This window comes from Cydia strobilella, chromosome 26, assembly GCF_947568885.1.
Source record: "Cydia strobilella chromosome 26, ilCydStro3.1, whole genome shotgun sequence".
NCBI classification, from domain to species: domain Eukaryota; kingdom Metazoa; phylum Arthropoda; class Insecta; order Lepidoptera; family Tortricidae; genus Cydia; species Cydia strobilella.
Genome location: NC_086066.1, coordinates 6,800,279 through 6,815,104, shown reverse-complemented (window position 1 = coordinate 6,815,104; position 14,826 = coordinate 6,800,279). Strand labels below are relative to the sequence as shown.

General features: G+C 37.0%; 1 protein-coding gene across 1 annotated transcript; it reads left to right on the top strand.

The window, feature by feature from the left end:
* The first annotated feature begins 1,582 nt into the window (after positions 1–1,582).
* Positions 1,583–13,467, top strand: LOC134753359 (zinc finger protein 626-like). The gene is made up of 10 exons (XM_063689238.1): positions 1,583–1,783; positions 3,493–3,600; positions 4,581–5,387; positions 6,718–6,803; positions 7,201–7,320; positions 9,021–9,128; positions 10,715–10,954; positions 12,268–12,379; positions 12,692–12,796; positions 13,225–13,467. Exons 1-10 carry the CDS (start codon positions 1,613–1,615, stop codon positions 13,369–13,371), a joined length of 2,004 nt encoding a protein of 667 aa, XP_063545308.1. The 5' UTR covers positions 1,583–1,612; the 3' UTR covers positions 13,372–13,467.
* Positions 13,468–14,826: the final 1,359 nt, after the last annotated feature.

Genomic DNA, 14,826 nt, shown 5'->3' with positions numbered 1-14,826 from the left:
AATAACATAAGTAACAGTACAACCCTAGCGCATTCTTACGATGACGCTTTGGCACGTGACTCGCACGGCGAGCAAGGCAGTCTCGACTCTTTGTTCGCGTACTTATGGTACATTTCTTCTCGTCCTGAGCAGCAGGTATTAATGGTATTATTATTAAGAATTTGTAGGCTATTATAGCGTAGGTATTTTCGCTTTTGTATGGGAATGATGTATCTGTTACGTAGTAACTATTTATTAATCTGTGCTTCAGCAGCCCACAGCAGCACAGATTAATAAAAACATAACGTTTTATAAGAAGCGTTTCTTTTTACGCATGTTTTTTACAAGCCAAGTGCGGGAAAAAATTTGCTTTGACCATGAATCTAGTATAACATGGATCGGTCATGAGGGGTGGGGCGAAATGACCGAACGAGATAGTCTTATGTATCTTTCAGTAGTAGTGACAGAGAGCAATATATTACTTTTTGTCTTTGTCATAGTTTCACTTTTCCACCACTGCCACAACCGAAATTGTGGCAAACAAATAAGTACGTGACATGTCATGCTTGTTCGTTGCTTGTTTAATTATTGTTGTTTTATATGAAATTGTGCTTTCTCTTATAAAACATAGTGATGGTTAGCGTTTTGAATTGATAAAATAATGGTGAATTGTTCTGTAATCGGCTGTAATAGCAGGTAATAGTCGCTCTGAGCAAAAATATGAGAACATACCTTTCAGACGTAAGTACGGTAATTTACACCTTTCTCTTAACGCAATATGTGAGAATAACATCGTAAAATTACGTTACACTCAAAGCAATGTAGAATCAAACGATTTCAATAAAAATATCACAATTGTTTACGCAAATTAACAAAAGGTTATTTGTAAAATTATCCGCCCAAATTACGTAGGTTGTTTGTGATAATATGTCAGCTACTCAGACGAGTCTGAGGTCAGCCGTTTTTAATCTTTTTCTTAATTTAGCTGCATAACAATCATGTTAGGGATACCAGATGAAAATATCATAATTTTATGGGTAATTTTTACCTCGAAGTTTTTTCGTATTTCTAATTCCAAAAAATAAAATAAACAAATGTTGTGAAGATTAAATGTGGTGTACATTAATTGGTGTGAATAATGTGATTGTGATTTCATAAAATTAAAATTCATAATACATTTTATTTTACGTTTTATTTACTAAACATGTTTAGTTTTGTACCACCTGCGCGAATTATAGGAGGTATTTCATTGTTCATACGCCTAAAAAGAACGGCCCATTGACATTTTATTCAACAATTTTAATACCGTCAAACTTTGCCTCCAGAGTAATCGCCCCAACGTGATATCAAATATTGGGGTAATTTTTACCAATATGGTATCCCCACGTTTATGACGTCATCTATGTCTATCCCTTACGGGGCGCACGCGGTAGGCCGCATCTATGTAATGCTAGGTCTATGGCTTTGACATTGTGAAATGTGAAAATTTGAAAAATCACCACGTGTAATGGAATGGAGTCATTGTCACAAATGTCATGTATTGTATTTGTTGATTTGATTTCATGTTGTTGGCTTCAGTCTGTCTTTCGTTGATATTTTGAAGCAAACTTTAATAAAGATTAATATTATAAAAATGGATAATATATCCCATTTAAATATGCCAGAATTTAGCGGAGGTCAAAACTCCTCGAGATCTGCAACAGTATTAAACACCTGCATTTGTTGTTTGGCAGTAAATGTTCCGCTTGTGAAATTAACAAATTGTAAACACGTAGAGTTTTTTGAGTATATCCTTGAGGTTAAGGTAAGTAAAACTGGTTTCAGTTCTTAATTGACTTATTTTAGTTATTGACAGCGTTTTACACAAAAATTAAACGCTAATTAAATAACTTACCATATTCGGAACCTAATAATAAAATTATGACATTGCTCCACGAAAGATTCTTTTACATTTTCGTTATTATTGATTGAATTATTATTATTATATAGCCCTTTGTTCTGAACATGTTTGTTTTGTGGTTGTAGTTTTGAGTGTTTATATGAAGTCTCTTAGTTCAGTGTGCCTGTCGGCAAAGGCCTCCTCCAACTCCTTCCAGTATTTCCTCTCTCTTGCCACCCATGTCCAGAGTGGTCCCACTGTACGTATAATTTCGTCTTCCCATCGTGTTAATTGAGGGCCTTGCGCTCTTGACCCATCGGTAGGGTGCCACATTAGAACTCTTTGGCTCCACTTCTCCGTCTTGCATCTTATAGTGTGACCTGCCCACCTCCATTTTTGCATGTCTATGTGGGTGAGGATATCTGCTACTTTTGTTCTGGTTCTTATGTCAGCGCTGCGGTTTCTATCCTGTAATTTTACACCAAGCATGCTCCTCTCCATAGCTCCCTGGCACTTCGCAAGTTTATCCCTTTGTTTTTTAGTAAGAGACCAGGTTTCACAGCCATAAGTCAGACACGGAAGGATACATGAGTTGAAAGTTTTGCTCTTGATCTTTATACCTAGGTTGCTTTTCATGATTTCCTTAAGTGACCAGTATTTGCTCCAGCCGGATGCTATTCTTTTTTTAATTTCTTTATCCATTTGGTCCTAGAAAGATATTATTTGACCCAGATATACGTATTCTTCAACATAGTCTAGAATGCAGTTATTGACTGCCATTTCTTGTCTCTTAGAATTTGTCATCAATTTAGTCTTGTCCGAGTTAAGCTCCAGTCCCACTGCCTTGCTCTGTTTAGCTAGATCTATTAGCCGACGACATAGTCTTGTTTGAGGAAAACCCAAAGAAACTAGAATTGATTGAATAGGTACTTTATGACTGTTGTACACTAAAAGAAGCTAAGTGTTAATCCATTTTTTCAGTGTAACACAATTTAATGTAAATTTAAACATAAAGAATTAAAAACTGCTATAACAATTTAGGACATTACACTTGTTAACAAAGGAATAGAATCACTTCACTCTTGTCTATTCTAAAAAACAGTGGTTTTTTTTCATAGTAAACCAAAATTGTGGTGTTTTTAGGGTTCCGTACCCAAAGGGTAAAAACGGGACCCTATTACTAAGACTCCGCTGTCCGTCTGTCTGTCACCAGGCTGTATCTCATGAACCGTGATAGCTAGACAGTTGAAATTTTCACACATGATGTATTTCTGTTACTGCTATAACAACAAATACTAAAAACAGAATAAAATAAATATTTAAGTGGGGCTCCCATACAACAAACGTGATTTATTGCCGCTTTTCGCGTAATGGTACGGAACCGTTCGTGCGCGAGTCCAACTCGCACTTGGACAGTTTTTTTAATAGATTATAATATTATAATTATTCAGATTTCAGATGATTTATTAATAAATGTACATCTCATTTACATGTCAAACAAAAATACAAAATATTCAAAGATAAGAAACATTAAATTATCAAGTTTCAATTGATACAATTTTCTTCAGGATATTTTCCGCATTCTTCCATTTCTTATCTTGCAAGTGTATAATTACAATGTTTTACCATTTCAGTTAGAGTATCTAGCAACGTTCGTCTGCTACGCATGTCATGGCACACTCAAGGATATTTACCAGTTCAAGAGACAGGTGGAAGATAGTCTCTCAAATCTTAACAAACGGGTAATGTTACCTTTAGAATTATACTAGGGATTGGGGGCCATATTAACTTCCAACCGTATGAAATGTTCAGCCATTATTTTATTTTATTCGGGATGCTTACTGCCTAATATACATAGGTTAACAGACTTATCTACTAAATGCAAATTACAAGCTTCGGCGGATAATAAATAAATAATACCACCTTGAAGTTGGTGTACTAAGGCCAAGACAGTTATTGGAGAAGTGGGCAGACCCTCACTCCGGGTTGTTCTTGATGCAGAGGTTGTCCGTTGCAGTTCAATGTGGCAATGCGGCTAACGTGATATTCCGTATGGCGCGGGGCGAGTTTTGTAAATAGTTTAAGAATGTTATGAAATAAAACTATGAAAACGGATTATATCGCGTATATTGAATTTATAATACATCCCGACGTTTCGAACTCTTTACAGCGTTCGTGGTCAACGGGTGACTCACGGGGTCGGTTCGGGTCGAAACGTCGGGATGTATTATAAATTCAATATACGCGATATAATCCGTTTTCATAGTTTTATTTCATGAGTAACTATCGCGGTAACCGAAGACAATATTAAGAATGTTATGAAATAAAACTATGAAAACGGATTATATCGCGTATATTGAATTTATAATACATCCCGACGTTTCGAACTCTTTACAGCGTTCGTGGTCAACGGGTCACCGTTTATTTCATGAGTAACTATCGCGGTAACCGAAGACAATATTATTAAGAATGTTAGTTAGATTAAGATTTAGTTTAGGTTAAAAAAAATGTTTGTACTACAATGTTTAAGGGCGTTCCCATTCGGCGTGCAGTTCCAAAATTGCAGCAAATTGCAGTCAGGTTGCAGTCGGTCTGTGTCGGCCCTTAATGTATTCATATATTGTGTGATAGGAATTTATTAATATGTGAAATACCTTGAGTTTTATATTTGAAATTGAATTTTGATTTCATTACTACCTAATATTTTTCTTGTATTTTACAGGTTAAAAACTTAAATCTGAACAACACAAAACTTTCTAAACTCACACAAGCTGATATAGAAATATTCCACACTCAGAACTCACAGCCCCTTGAAAAGGAGGTCATCAAAATAAAAACCGAAACTGAAATCGAAATTGAACTCGAACAAGAATGCTCTGATCCCGAGAATGATGTTCCATTATCGATGATTAAAGAAAAAGATAAAGGTCCTAAAACCCCGTTCTTCTTAAATCGGAATCCGGAGAATGATATTCCATTATGGGTGATTAATGAAAAAGATAAAGCTCATATTACTCCGTTCTTCTCAAATGTGGATCCGGAGACTGTCTCATTACCACCTAAAGATCCCAATATTTCATTCTTCTCACATATGTATCCGGAGATTGTCCCATTACCGGTGATTCAAGAGAAACGTAAAGATGCTAATATTTCATTCCTCGCACATAGGAATCTGGTGACCGATGACCCATTATGGGTGAGGGCTCCGGAGAATGGTGTCCCATTACAGGGGATTAAAGAAAACAATGCAGATCCTAATGTTTCATACTTCTCACATAGGGATCCGGAGAATGTCCCATTACCGGAGATTAATGAAAAAGATAAAGATCCTAATACTGCTTTTTTTAAACGTAAGTATCAAGGGAAGTTTAAATTAGTGGATATAAATGAGGAAGAAATGTGGGAGGAGAGGAGAAAAGAAGCGGCAAAAGAGAAATATTTGAAATTGCCGTACAAATGTGAGAGTTGTGTCCTCGGGTTTGCCCTTGAGCCGAGTTTGGAAGAACATATGGAAAGGAGACATACTGAGGTCAGTTGAATAATAGTTTTTAAGTTAAACTTATAAACATATAATTTATTTAAAAAACACGTACTTATTGCATGGTTACATTCATATAAAACAGACTTAAAAAATAGTAATAGTTTACATGTTCATGACTGAACTAGGATTCCGTGTGTTTCAGGCGAGAAATATGGCAAACATTGGTCATGCAAATTAATTTTGACTTACAAAATACACAATATAATTTAGCAACTTAAAACTATAATACATTAATTGAATAATTATTCTATTTATCCTATTGTAAATCCAGTCACATTGCTTATAATCATTTAACAACTATTAGTAGATTCTCTGTGTCTTTGTACGTCATATTTGGAAGGGCTTTTCAGAGCGATTCCTTACACTTTGTGTAGCTCAGTGTATATAAATCTAAACAATATCTTTGCGTCTCTTGTTAGTATATTCAGTGTTGTAAGGGGTTGGAGGCATGCTGTTTTAAAACAATGCTTAAAATAAATAATTGTCTATCAGTGAGTACCCCGAAGTACTTATAAAGAAGGTTAGACGGGAAGAGGAACGGACGGAAAGTAGCTACTTCTAGGTTAAGAAGAGTAATTTTAGCTAATCCGCCCCATGAGGAGATACAGTATAAAATCACAGACTGTGAAATAGAAAAACTGACTTTTAACATGTATAAATCTTCAAATGACATTTTAAACTAATACTTGGATTTAGTAGCGAATGTATAAACTTGTGTAAACAGGCCATAAGGCAAGTGTACACAGTCGTAGGGGCTTTATCAGATAAAAACAGATTATTGAGTTAATTAGAATACCTAGTAACTAAGTATTTAAGTAAGTAACTTAATTTAAACTCAGGAATACACCCTTGAAATTAACAGAGTTGATAGAACGATGTATAATATTATTGATCCTCATCAGATTACCTTAGCACAATGAGGATATAATAAGATAGAGCGGTACTGTCATAGTAAATTTTCTAACCACTGTAAATTCACTGCCATCTATCGACATACTTTAAAACTAAAAATGAAGATTTATAAAAAACGTTAAAATGTATTTAAATATGGATAAATGATTTTTTTATTTGCATTAATTATTTTTATATGATTTTGACCCATGTTCTTTCACTGGTATGCATTAAAATTATAAATAACAAACGAAACAGTCAACGCCCTCTATACGAGAGTAGGCCAAAACTAGTGGCGCCATCTGATCGAGAATCAAATTTTCGTGATTTTCGAGGCACGACTTTTCCTTAGACTGTATCCATCTATTACGGAGTTATATCTATCTTTGCCTTAGCATCATGGTTTCTAAAATAAAACTGTTCACAGACAAGCGGCAGTGTCACGTGTGTGATATGTAAGGTGTGCCATTCCGTGGCAGCTTTAGAGCAACACATAAAACGGCACTATAGGAGGTGAGTGTAATAGCTATATTTACGTGATGTTTTTACTTTTCTAATTTCCGGCGCCTTTCATTTATATAAGACGACCAGGGGCGTAGCTAGAGGATATGGCGCCCGGGGCAGTAACCAAATTTGCGCCCCTTGACGACTGACAAAAGTTTCCCTGCTGCTGCCTTTTGCCCATTTTGGCGCCCCCTCTTGGATGGCGCCCGGGGCTCTTGCCCCCCCCCCCCCCTAGCTACGCCACTGTAAAGACGTTTTAGCAAGTTGGGGTCAACTAATATATGTCAATTTTTTTCTCAATGAGTCTCAGAGAGTTGAATAGTATATTTTTAATATTTTGTATATTACATATAAAACATGTGAATAAGGCAACAAGGCCCAAAGTACAAAGTGATATTGTATAAAGGGTCGACTGTGTCGTATGCGGGGCGCGCTACAATACGATGTACGCCGCTCAGTCGCATTACGACAAAATGCATGAGACTTCACCTACACACAAGTGCGAGGAATGTGGATATACTACAACGTAAGTATTTTGCATGTTTACTACATTTATTTTCTACTAGTCTAATACCATAGAGTAACTTATACTAGAGCGGTACTGTCATAGTAAATTTTGTAACCCCAGTAAATTCACTGCCATCTGTCGACACACTTTAAAACTAAAATTGAAGATTTGTAAAAATACGATAAAATGTATTTAAATATAGATAAATGATTTTTTTTATTTGCATTAATTATTTTGATGATTTTGACCCATGTTCTTTCACTGATATGCGTTAAAATTGTTAAATAACAAACGAAACCGTTAACGCCATCTATGCGACTGTAGGCCAAAACTAGTAGCGCCCTCTGAACGAGAATCAAATTTTCTTGATTTTCGAGGCACGTTTTTTCCTTAGACTGTATCCATCTATTACGGAGTTATATCTATCTTTGCTAATACTTAAATGGTTGAATAGACTTCAGGTATACCAAAACTGTAATCGCATACTTCACTCATCATCTTCCTCGCGTTGTCCCGGCATTTTTGCCACGGCTCATGGGAGCCTGGGGTCCGCTTGGCAACTAATCCCAAGAATTGGCATAGGCACTAGTTTTTACGAAAGCGACTGCCATCTGACCTTCCAACCCAGAGAGGAAACTAGGCCTTGCTGGGATTAGTCCGGTTTCCTCACGATGTTTTCCTTCACCGAAAAGCGACTGGTAAATATCAAATGATATTTCGTACATAAGTTACGAAAAACTCATTGGTGCGAGCCGGGGTTTGAACGCGACCTCCGGATTGCAAGTCGCACGCTCTTACCGCTAGGCCACCAGCGCTTTTTAATCGCATACTTCACTATTAAATTTAAATTATTCATTTCAGACTAGAATGCCCGTAAATAAAACATAAAATAACAATATCACATTTAAATTAAAATACATGTGACTGCTATAGTTACAAATCAGAAAGAAACAAGCCAATTAAAGCCCTATTGTTAAGTGGCCAATAACTATACCAGTCACCCTAGGCAAAGAGAATTAAGAAGACATAGAGTGCTCACTCCATACAACAGTTTTGTTACCAAAACGACTATAATTTCGTAGTCGGCATCTATCGTCAAGTAGCGAAACTATCAGTACTGCTATTCGACAATAGATTTCGGGGCGAACGGAAAGTCTAATGCTCAACGATTTTCAGCTAAAATTATAATATAATGTTATAATGTGAGGTTCAGCTAATATTATAAGTACTGCTTTATTGCAGCGCTGCCACATCACAATAACCGGATTAACCGGGACTCTATTAATAAAATAAAAAAAATAAAAATAAAATATCTTTATTTCAGAACATTCAAAATTCCATACAATATTGTTAGTACCATCGTTATACCTATGTGTTAGTAAATACATTAAAAATAAAAACAAAACTTTTAACAATAAAATCAAAATCCAATAAATTTAAATAATGAATACAATAATAATAATTAATATGTCAGATTTAAAATAATATAGACTAGAATAATAATTAGAATGTCAAAAATTTACCATTTTCTCTTAATTTAAATTCATATAAATAATGATTTCATGTCAAAAGAGCAACAATTAATCAACTCCTTTTGCTTACAATATTAGTAATAAATTGTTGAGCAATACACTTTCCGTCAGTCGCGACACATGCGACATCTAGTGTCTTCTTAATTCTCTTTGTCCTAGGTAACAATTATTATGTATGTTTGTCAGTTACCTCCGCAGCATGCGCCGTCATCGTCAGAGACACAAGGGCAAAGTGAACTGCGAGCAATGTGGGAAACAATTTGTTAGCAACATGAGTCTCAGAGACCACGTGAAGTAAGTAACTATCTTATGAATATTAGATAACTATCTTATGTATATTAGATAAAAAATACTTATGATACTTACACAGAAGCTTTGTTTTCTAAGTATACGTTTATTACATTTTCTCATTGGCGTTGACGCTTTATAATTTTTTTTTCAACACACTTGCTCAAAACGACGTTTTTATTCCACCGATTTTTGGCTCATAATACTAGATATTAAACACGCGTGCTCTTTCAGTGTATTATTTCCACTCGTGCTTTTTCATTATATTATCCGACTGAGTTAAGAAGCTAACTGATTGCTAATAATATGCATGGAAAGGGAGCCTTCTTTAATTGGTCGGACTGGCGGGCACGGGCGCGCTCCTCGCGCCTGCGCGGTGCGCGGCCCGACCGGCAGTATGTCAGATGCAACACACAATACTAACTGTTTTACTATTTAACTATTAAAATTTGATTAATATGAGTTTCTTTTTTTTTCTCGCAAGTGTGTTGAAAAACGTCGTATGAAACGCGTGTGTATTGGTCATTACACACATCGGCTTTCTTATTGCGCGCTCGCTTACAGCTCGCGCGCACAATATCGCCTCGTGTGTAATGACCAACTTAGCACACTTGTATCATAATGTACTATTCCATCATTACTACTGTAAAAACACAGTTTCTTTCTTCTTTTCTACCGTCGACTTTAAAGGTTGAATTAAAACTTTGTACCTATACAAAACGATAGCTAATCGTATTGTTTTTATACTTTTCACTATGGGCTTCCGACTTCATTACGAAACGCTTTAACCTCTAGCCGCCCAGACGTCATAACTTGTCAAGGAAAATGCATTTTTTTTCTTGTACTTAGTTAAACAGACTTGTAACGATTGTTATTAATAAACTTTCATTTTTATTTTTATTTGGTAAAACAAAGATTCAAATTAGAATGGAACAGGACACCTTTTTATAGGTGTCTGGGCGGCTAGAGGATAATAACAAAAGAAATCAAAGGGCCATTTTAATGAAAAAGAAGCTCGTTGATGTTTTTTTTTTAATATACTACGTCGGTGGCAAACAAGCATACGGCCCGCCTGATGTTAAGCAGTCTCTGTAGCCTATGCCTGCAACTCTAGAGGATCCGAGCTACATGCGCGTTTTCGATCCTAACACTCCGCACCCTCTCCGCGCGCTCTTTTGTTCTAGGTATCCTTTTATCTACTGAGATACTTCCCTAATTCTGTTTAATTGTGCCATTTCAACCAAAAGGGTACTTATTGTCGCTTGTCATTAAGGCGCTATTTCCATATAGCTTTAATTAGAAATCAACCTTATCGACAAGCGACAATGTGGTACCTTTTGGTTGAAAACGTCACAATTATTTAGTTTAGGTTGTATAATGGAAAAAAGTATTGTATACAATAGTGATATAATCAAACTTGTCAATCTCGTACCTTACTTAGGCCATGAAGCCATTGTATATAAAATACTATTACAGTACATATGGTGCTACTTTCTAGCACTAGTGCGTCAAATAGCACTTTTAATTTATCGCCACTCATTTCGAATTTCCTCTTTTCCGCACTTGTATCGTAAATAACTATTTTCTCACAGGAAATTCCACAAAGCCTCAAACCGCACGTACTCCTGCACGGTATGCTCTAAAGTGTACCGGACCAGCAGCACCTGCATAGCTCACATGAAAAGCGCACACGGCCCGCGCCCGCCCCCGCCCCCGCCCGCAGCCGACAGCGGGGCCTACTGCGAGCCGTGCAACACGCACTTTCGCACGAAACAGACCCTCAAGCACCACCTGAAGACGTCCCGCAAACATACCAATGAAGATGATAAAACGTTAGTAGAGTTTGTACTTGTCACTATTCTTCACCGAGCGATGTAGCGATCTTAGAAACAAGCTGCAGCGCTACGAGTGCTACGCGTAGCTTATAGTGCTACGTCGTTGTCAAGAGCTACGCCATAGGTTAAAGTTACTTGCGGCCGTATTCGAACAATGCTTATAACAGATATATTCTTTTAAAACTTTCGCAACCGGGCAAAATTTTGAACAATACCCCAGAAACCGGTCGTCTATAGCTGCGTATAAAACAACCCGCTGGGCGAGCAATCTGAGCAAAGTTCACGAGTGCCTACCAGGCGGGTTCTCGGTAGTCAAAGTGTTAAAATTATGTCCAGTGGGACCATTTCGCTAGTATCAAGGTCTTAGGAGTTTTAAATATGTACGACTAAAATTATACGGTTACTACAAGACAGTGTATATACGGTGATTTTACTAGCTTTTGTAAAGCGATAGCTGGACTTTACAAGAAACACGTGGGCTACCGGCCGTTGACTCAAAATGGTGGTTAAACGCGCTTCAAGATTAATTCTCCATTCTCTCCTGCACAGTGCACACTACCACATTCATTTACTGTATAATAAGCTATCGATATTACACTTTAAACAATATTAATTAGCAAAAAACAAAGGAATTAATCACGAGGCTGTCAAGATAGCGCCCGAACCAGCTTATAAGATGTCACAGCAATACGATACCGATCTGTCAGTGTCGAAAGTGACATTTATGAAACCAAAAACGTCACTTTTGACACTGACAGATCAGTATCATATCTGTGTGAGATCTTATTTATAAGCATAGTTCGAATTGAGCCATAATACCACATGCCAGTATAATAATTATGTATTAAAGATAATCGTTTCTATCAACCGCAGGCTAGCCAAGTCCTCGAAACTGACTCTTGTGACGGGCCCCAAGGTATATAACCACCTACCAAAAAATATAACTGCGGCTCCTAATGCAAGCAGCTTTAAGCACCGCCTAAAAAGATGGCTTATTGAGCGCCCGTTCTACAATTATGACGAGTTCATAATGACCAAGGAATTATAATTGTAAAAATTACTTGATTACTTTCTATTAAGTGTTGACTTTTATAATTGAGTAAGATTTATATAATTAAATTATTACCTTGTATCTTTTTGGTTTAAACTGATATGTAATGTGATTGCGCTTACTATGTAAGGATTATTTATTTCCAGTAATTTTTTTAAGTTGTACCCAGACTGACATGTAAATTAGCTTTACCAATAAAATGATTATGATTATGATAGTTTGTTTTGCCGTGTATATTTAAAAAAAAAAAACATTGTAGATTCGTATGCAGCGAGTGCGACGCGCGCTTCTTTACGGAGCGCAAGCTGCAAGAACACGTGGAGTGGAAGCACGGCACAAGCGACCAGAATAAGTGCGACGAGTGCAATAAAGTATGTATTAGCTATATAATTAAATATATTTAATTGTTTTAATTTTAATTCAAATAATATGTAATTCTATGGATGTAATGAATCCGAAATAAAAGCTTTTTAATTTTAATTTAATTTAATTATATTTTTTTAATATATAGTTGTCCCATCTACTTATCAGCGTACTAAGCGCAACTTGCACCATCCCACTAACCCGGGGTTAACCTGTTAAAAAATGTATGGAGTGAGCACTCTGTCTTCTTAATTCTCTTTGATGCTGTAAAAAAATATATATGTGTCTGCCTAAGTGCCTATAGACTTTTTTCTTTTTAGGTATTCAGAAGCAGTACTGGGTTGAGATATCATATAAAACACGTTCACCAGAAAGATACACTACTCCGGAATAAGATATGCGACCACTGCGGCCGCGGTTTTACGGTTAGTATTTTATGGGTTAATATGAACTGTTTGACCGCCAAAGTACAAATCAGTGTGCTTCAGATAAGGTTCACGATGGTGCATTGTAAAAAAGATTGAAATTGTGTGTGCTACTCTGCAGTGATACTCTGCATAAATATAAATTATATTAGTTATTTTTTTCTTATGTAAATTGATGTACTAATTCAGTTTATTACGTACGTATTGAAAATAATCATTATTATCATTAATTTGTATTTTTATTTACTTTCATTATTCCGCGTACCACGAGGAGCGGGGTGCGAGAGCACGGGAAGGATTTCTATCTCCCTCTCGCTTACCCGCGCGCCTCTGCGCCGCTGTGTCCGCATATAAGTCGTTAAAATACACCTCGCCTCCACAATACTCTCGTATTGAATTTATTGATTCTATTATGTTGTTGTTTACAGTCGACGACGATCTTGCGCAATCACATCCGCACGCACACCGGCGAGCGGCCGTTCGCGTGCGCGCACTGCCCGGCCACCTTCGCGCACCCCGCCGCGCGTTACACACACATCAAGTTAGTGCACAAAAAGAAGAAAACGTTGACTTGAGATATTATAATTGTATCAGAGGACGCGTTAAAAGCAGGATGGCCGTGTCGGATTGTGGTAAATTAATCAAAGCGCCATCTGTTATTTTATTAAAGATAAATAAATAAAATGTGTTTTTTTATGGTGGTGATCTTGCGCTTGCACATCCGCACGAACACCGGCGTAACCAACGAGTAAAGTAAGTATAATAGGTAAGGTAACCTTGGGCGTAACCTTAAAGCTACTAACAGAAATAAATGTCATATACTAAGGAAATGTGACCAAGGCCTCCAGTGCCCAGGGCTATAACCGCGAAAATCGAAGTTCGCAAATTGCGGGCATTTTTCTCTGTCACTCAAATTACACCTTCATTGGAGTAAAAGAAGAAAGATCCCCGCAATTTGCAAATTTCGGTTTTCGCGGTAGCCCCTGAGGGCTATCGAAATCGAATAGTTAAAAGCTGTACTGTCTGATGAACTTCGCGCACTATGCCGCGTAAACGACTTGTTACTTTACGACTTAAGATAAATTAAGTTTGTATCCGAACACGCCACAAAATCAAGATAGTCATTTCGGATTACAGTAGATTGAAGATATTTTTTTTAATAGAAAAAGGTGGTAAATTCTAAACATTTAGGCACAAAGAGTCGATCGCATGCAACATGTGAATTCCTCCTGTTTTCCTACTTACAAAATATAGGCTTACTATACTATGAATGAATGAATGAATGAATATTCTTTAATTCAGACCATGTCCATATACAATTAAATTACATGTAAAATTAATATTAGATTATATAACAAATTTCATTTGTTAGTAGCAGTATTAAGCCTTACATCTAAGGTTAGTATATATACACAGCATTCTATTTTTATTTCTTTACATACAGTAAATTAGCTTGCCTGTCAGCACATGTATCATATGGCAATGGTTATGTACTGACAGTCAAACCTTGATGCAAATGCCCTCAGGACGTTGTTCGTGCTGCCCCGCACCCTACGTGCCAGGGATGTGCACCGCATAGTGGTGTAAAAACTGTCTACCCTAGCATCAGCAAACATCCCCGATGCGCTGCAGTAGCGAGGCAGCCCCATCATCATCCTGAAGGCATTGTTGTACTGTACACGGAGGGCGTTGTACTGTTTCTGCGTGTAAGAGATCCACAGGCTGCTCGTGTAGAAGGTTGTACAAAAGCAAGCAAGCCTGCGGGAAACCATATTTGCCCTAACAGACAACGCCCTTCGCTCTCGCTCAATATCGACATCATCCTTCAAGTCGGAGCTTACCACATGGCCTATTACCAATTCATTGATCTCAATCTTATATTAAATCAAAAAGAATTAAGTAGACATAGAGCGCTCACTCCATACATAGATTTCGAGGGCTTTTTTCGAAAACATCATTTGCCAGACGCCGTAACAGACTACCGCATCGCGACCTTGGTGCGGTCAAGTATCTCTTTCTCGCTCTAATTT

Bases quoted from the DNA above. Each gene is read 5' to 3' on its own strand.
- LOC134753359 (XM_063689238.1), top strand. From the start codon at position 1,613: ATGGATAATATATCCCATTTAAATATGCCAGAATTTAGCGGAGGTCAA. The intron at 7,321-9,020 runs GTAAGTATTTTG...TATGTTTGTCAG, and splicing joins GAATGTGGATATACTACAAC to TTACCTCCGCAGCATGCGCC. The intron at 10,955-12,267 runs GTTAGTAGAGTT...AAAACATTGTAG, and splicing joins ACCAATGAAGATGATAAAAC to ATTCGTATGCAGCGAGTGCG.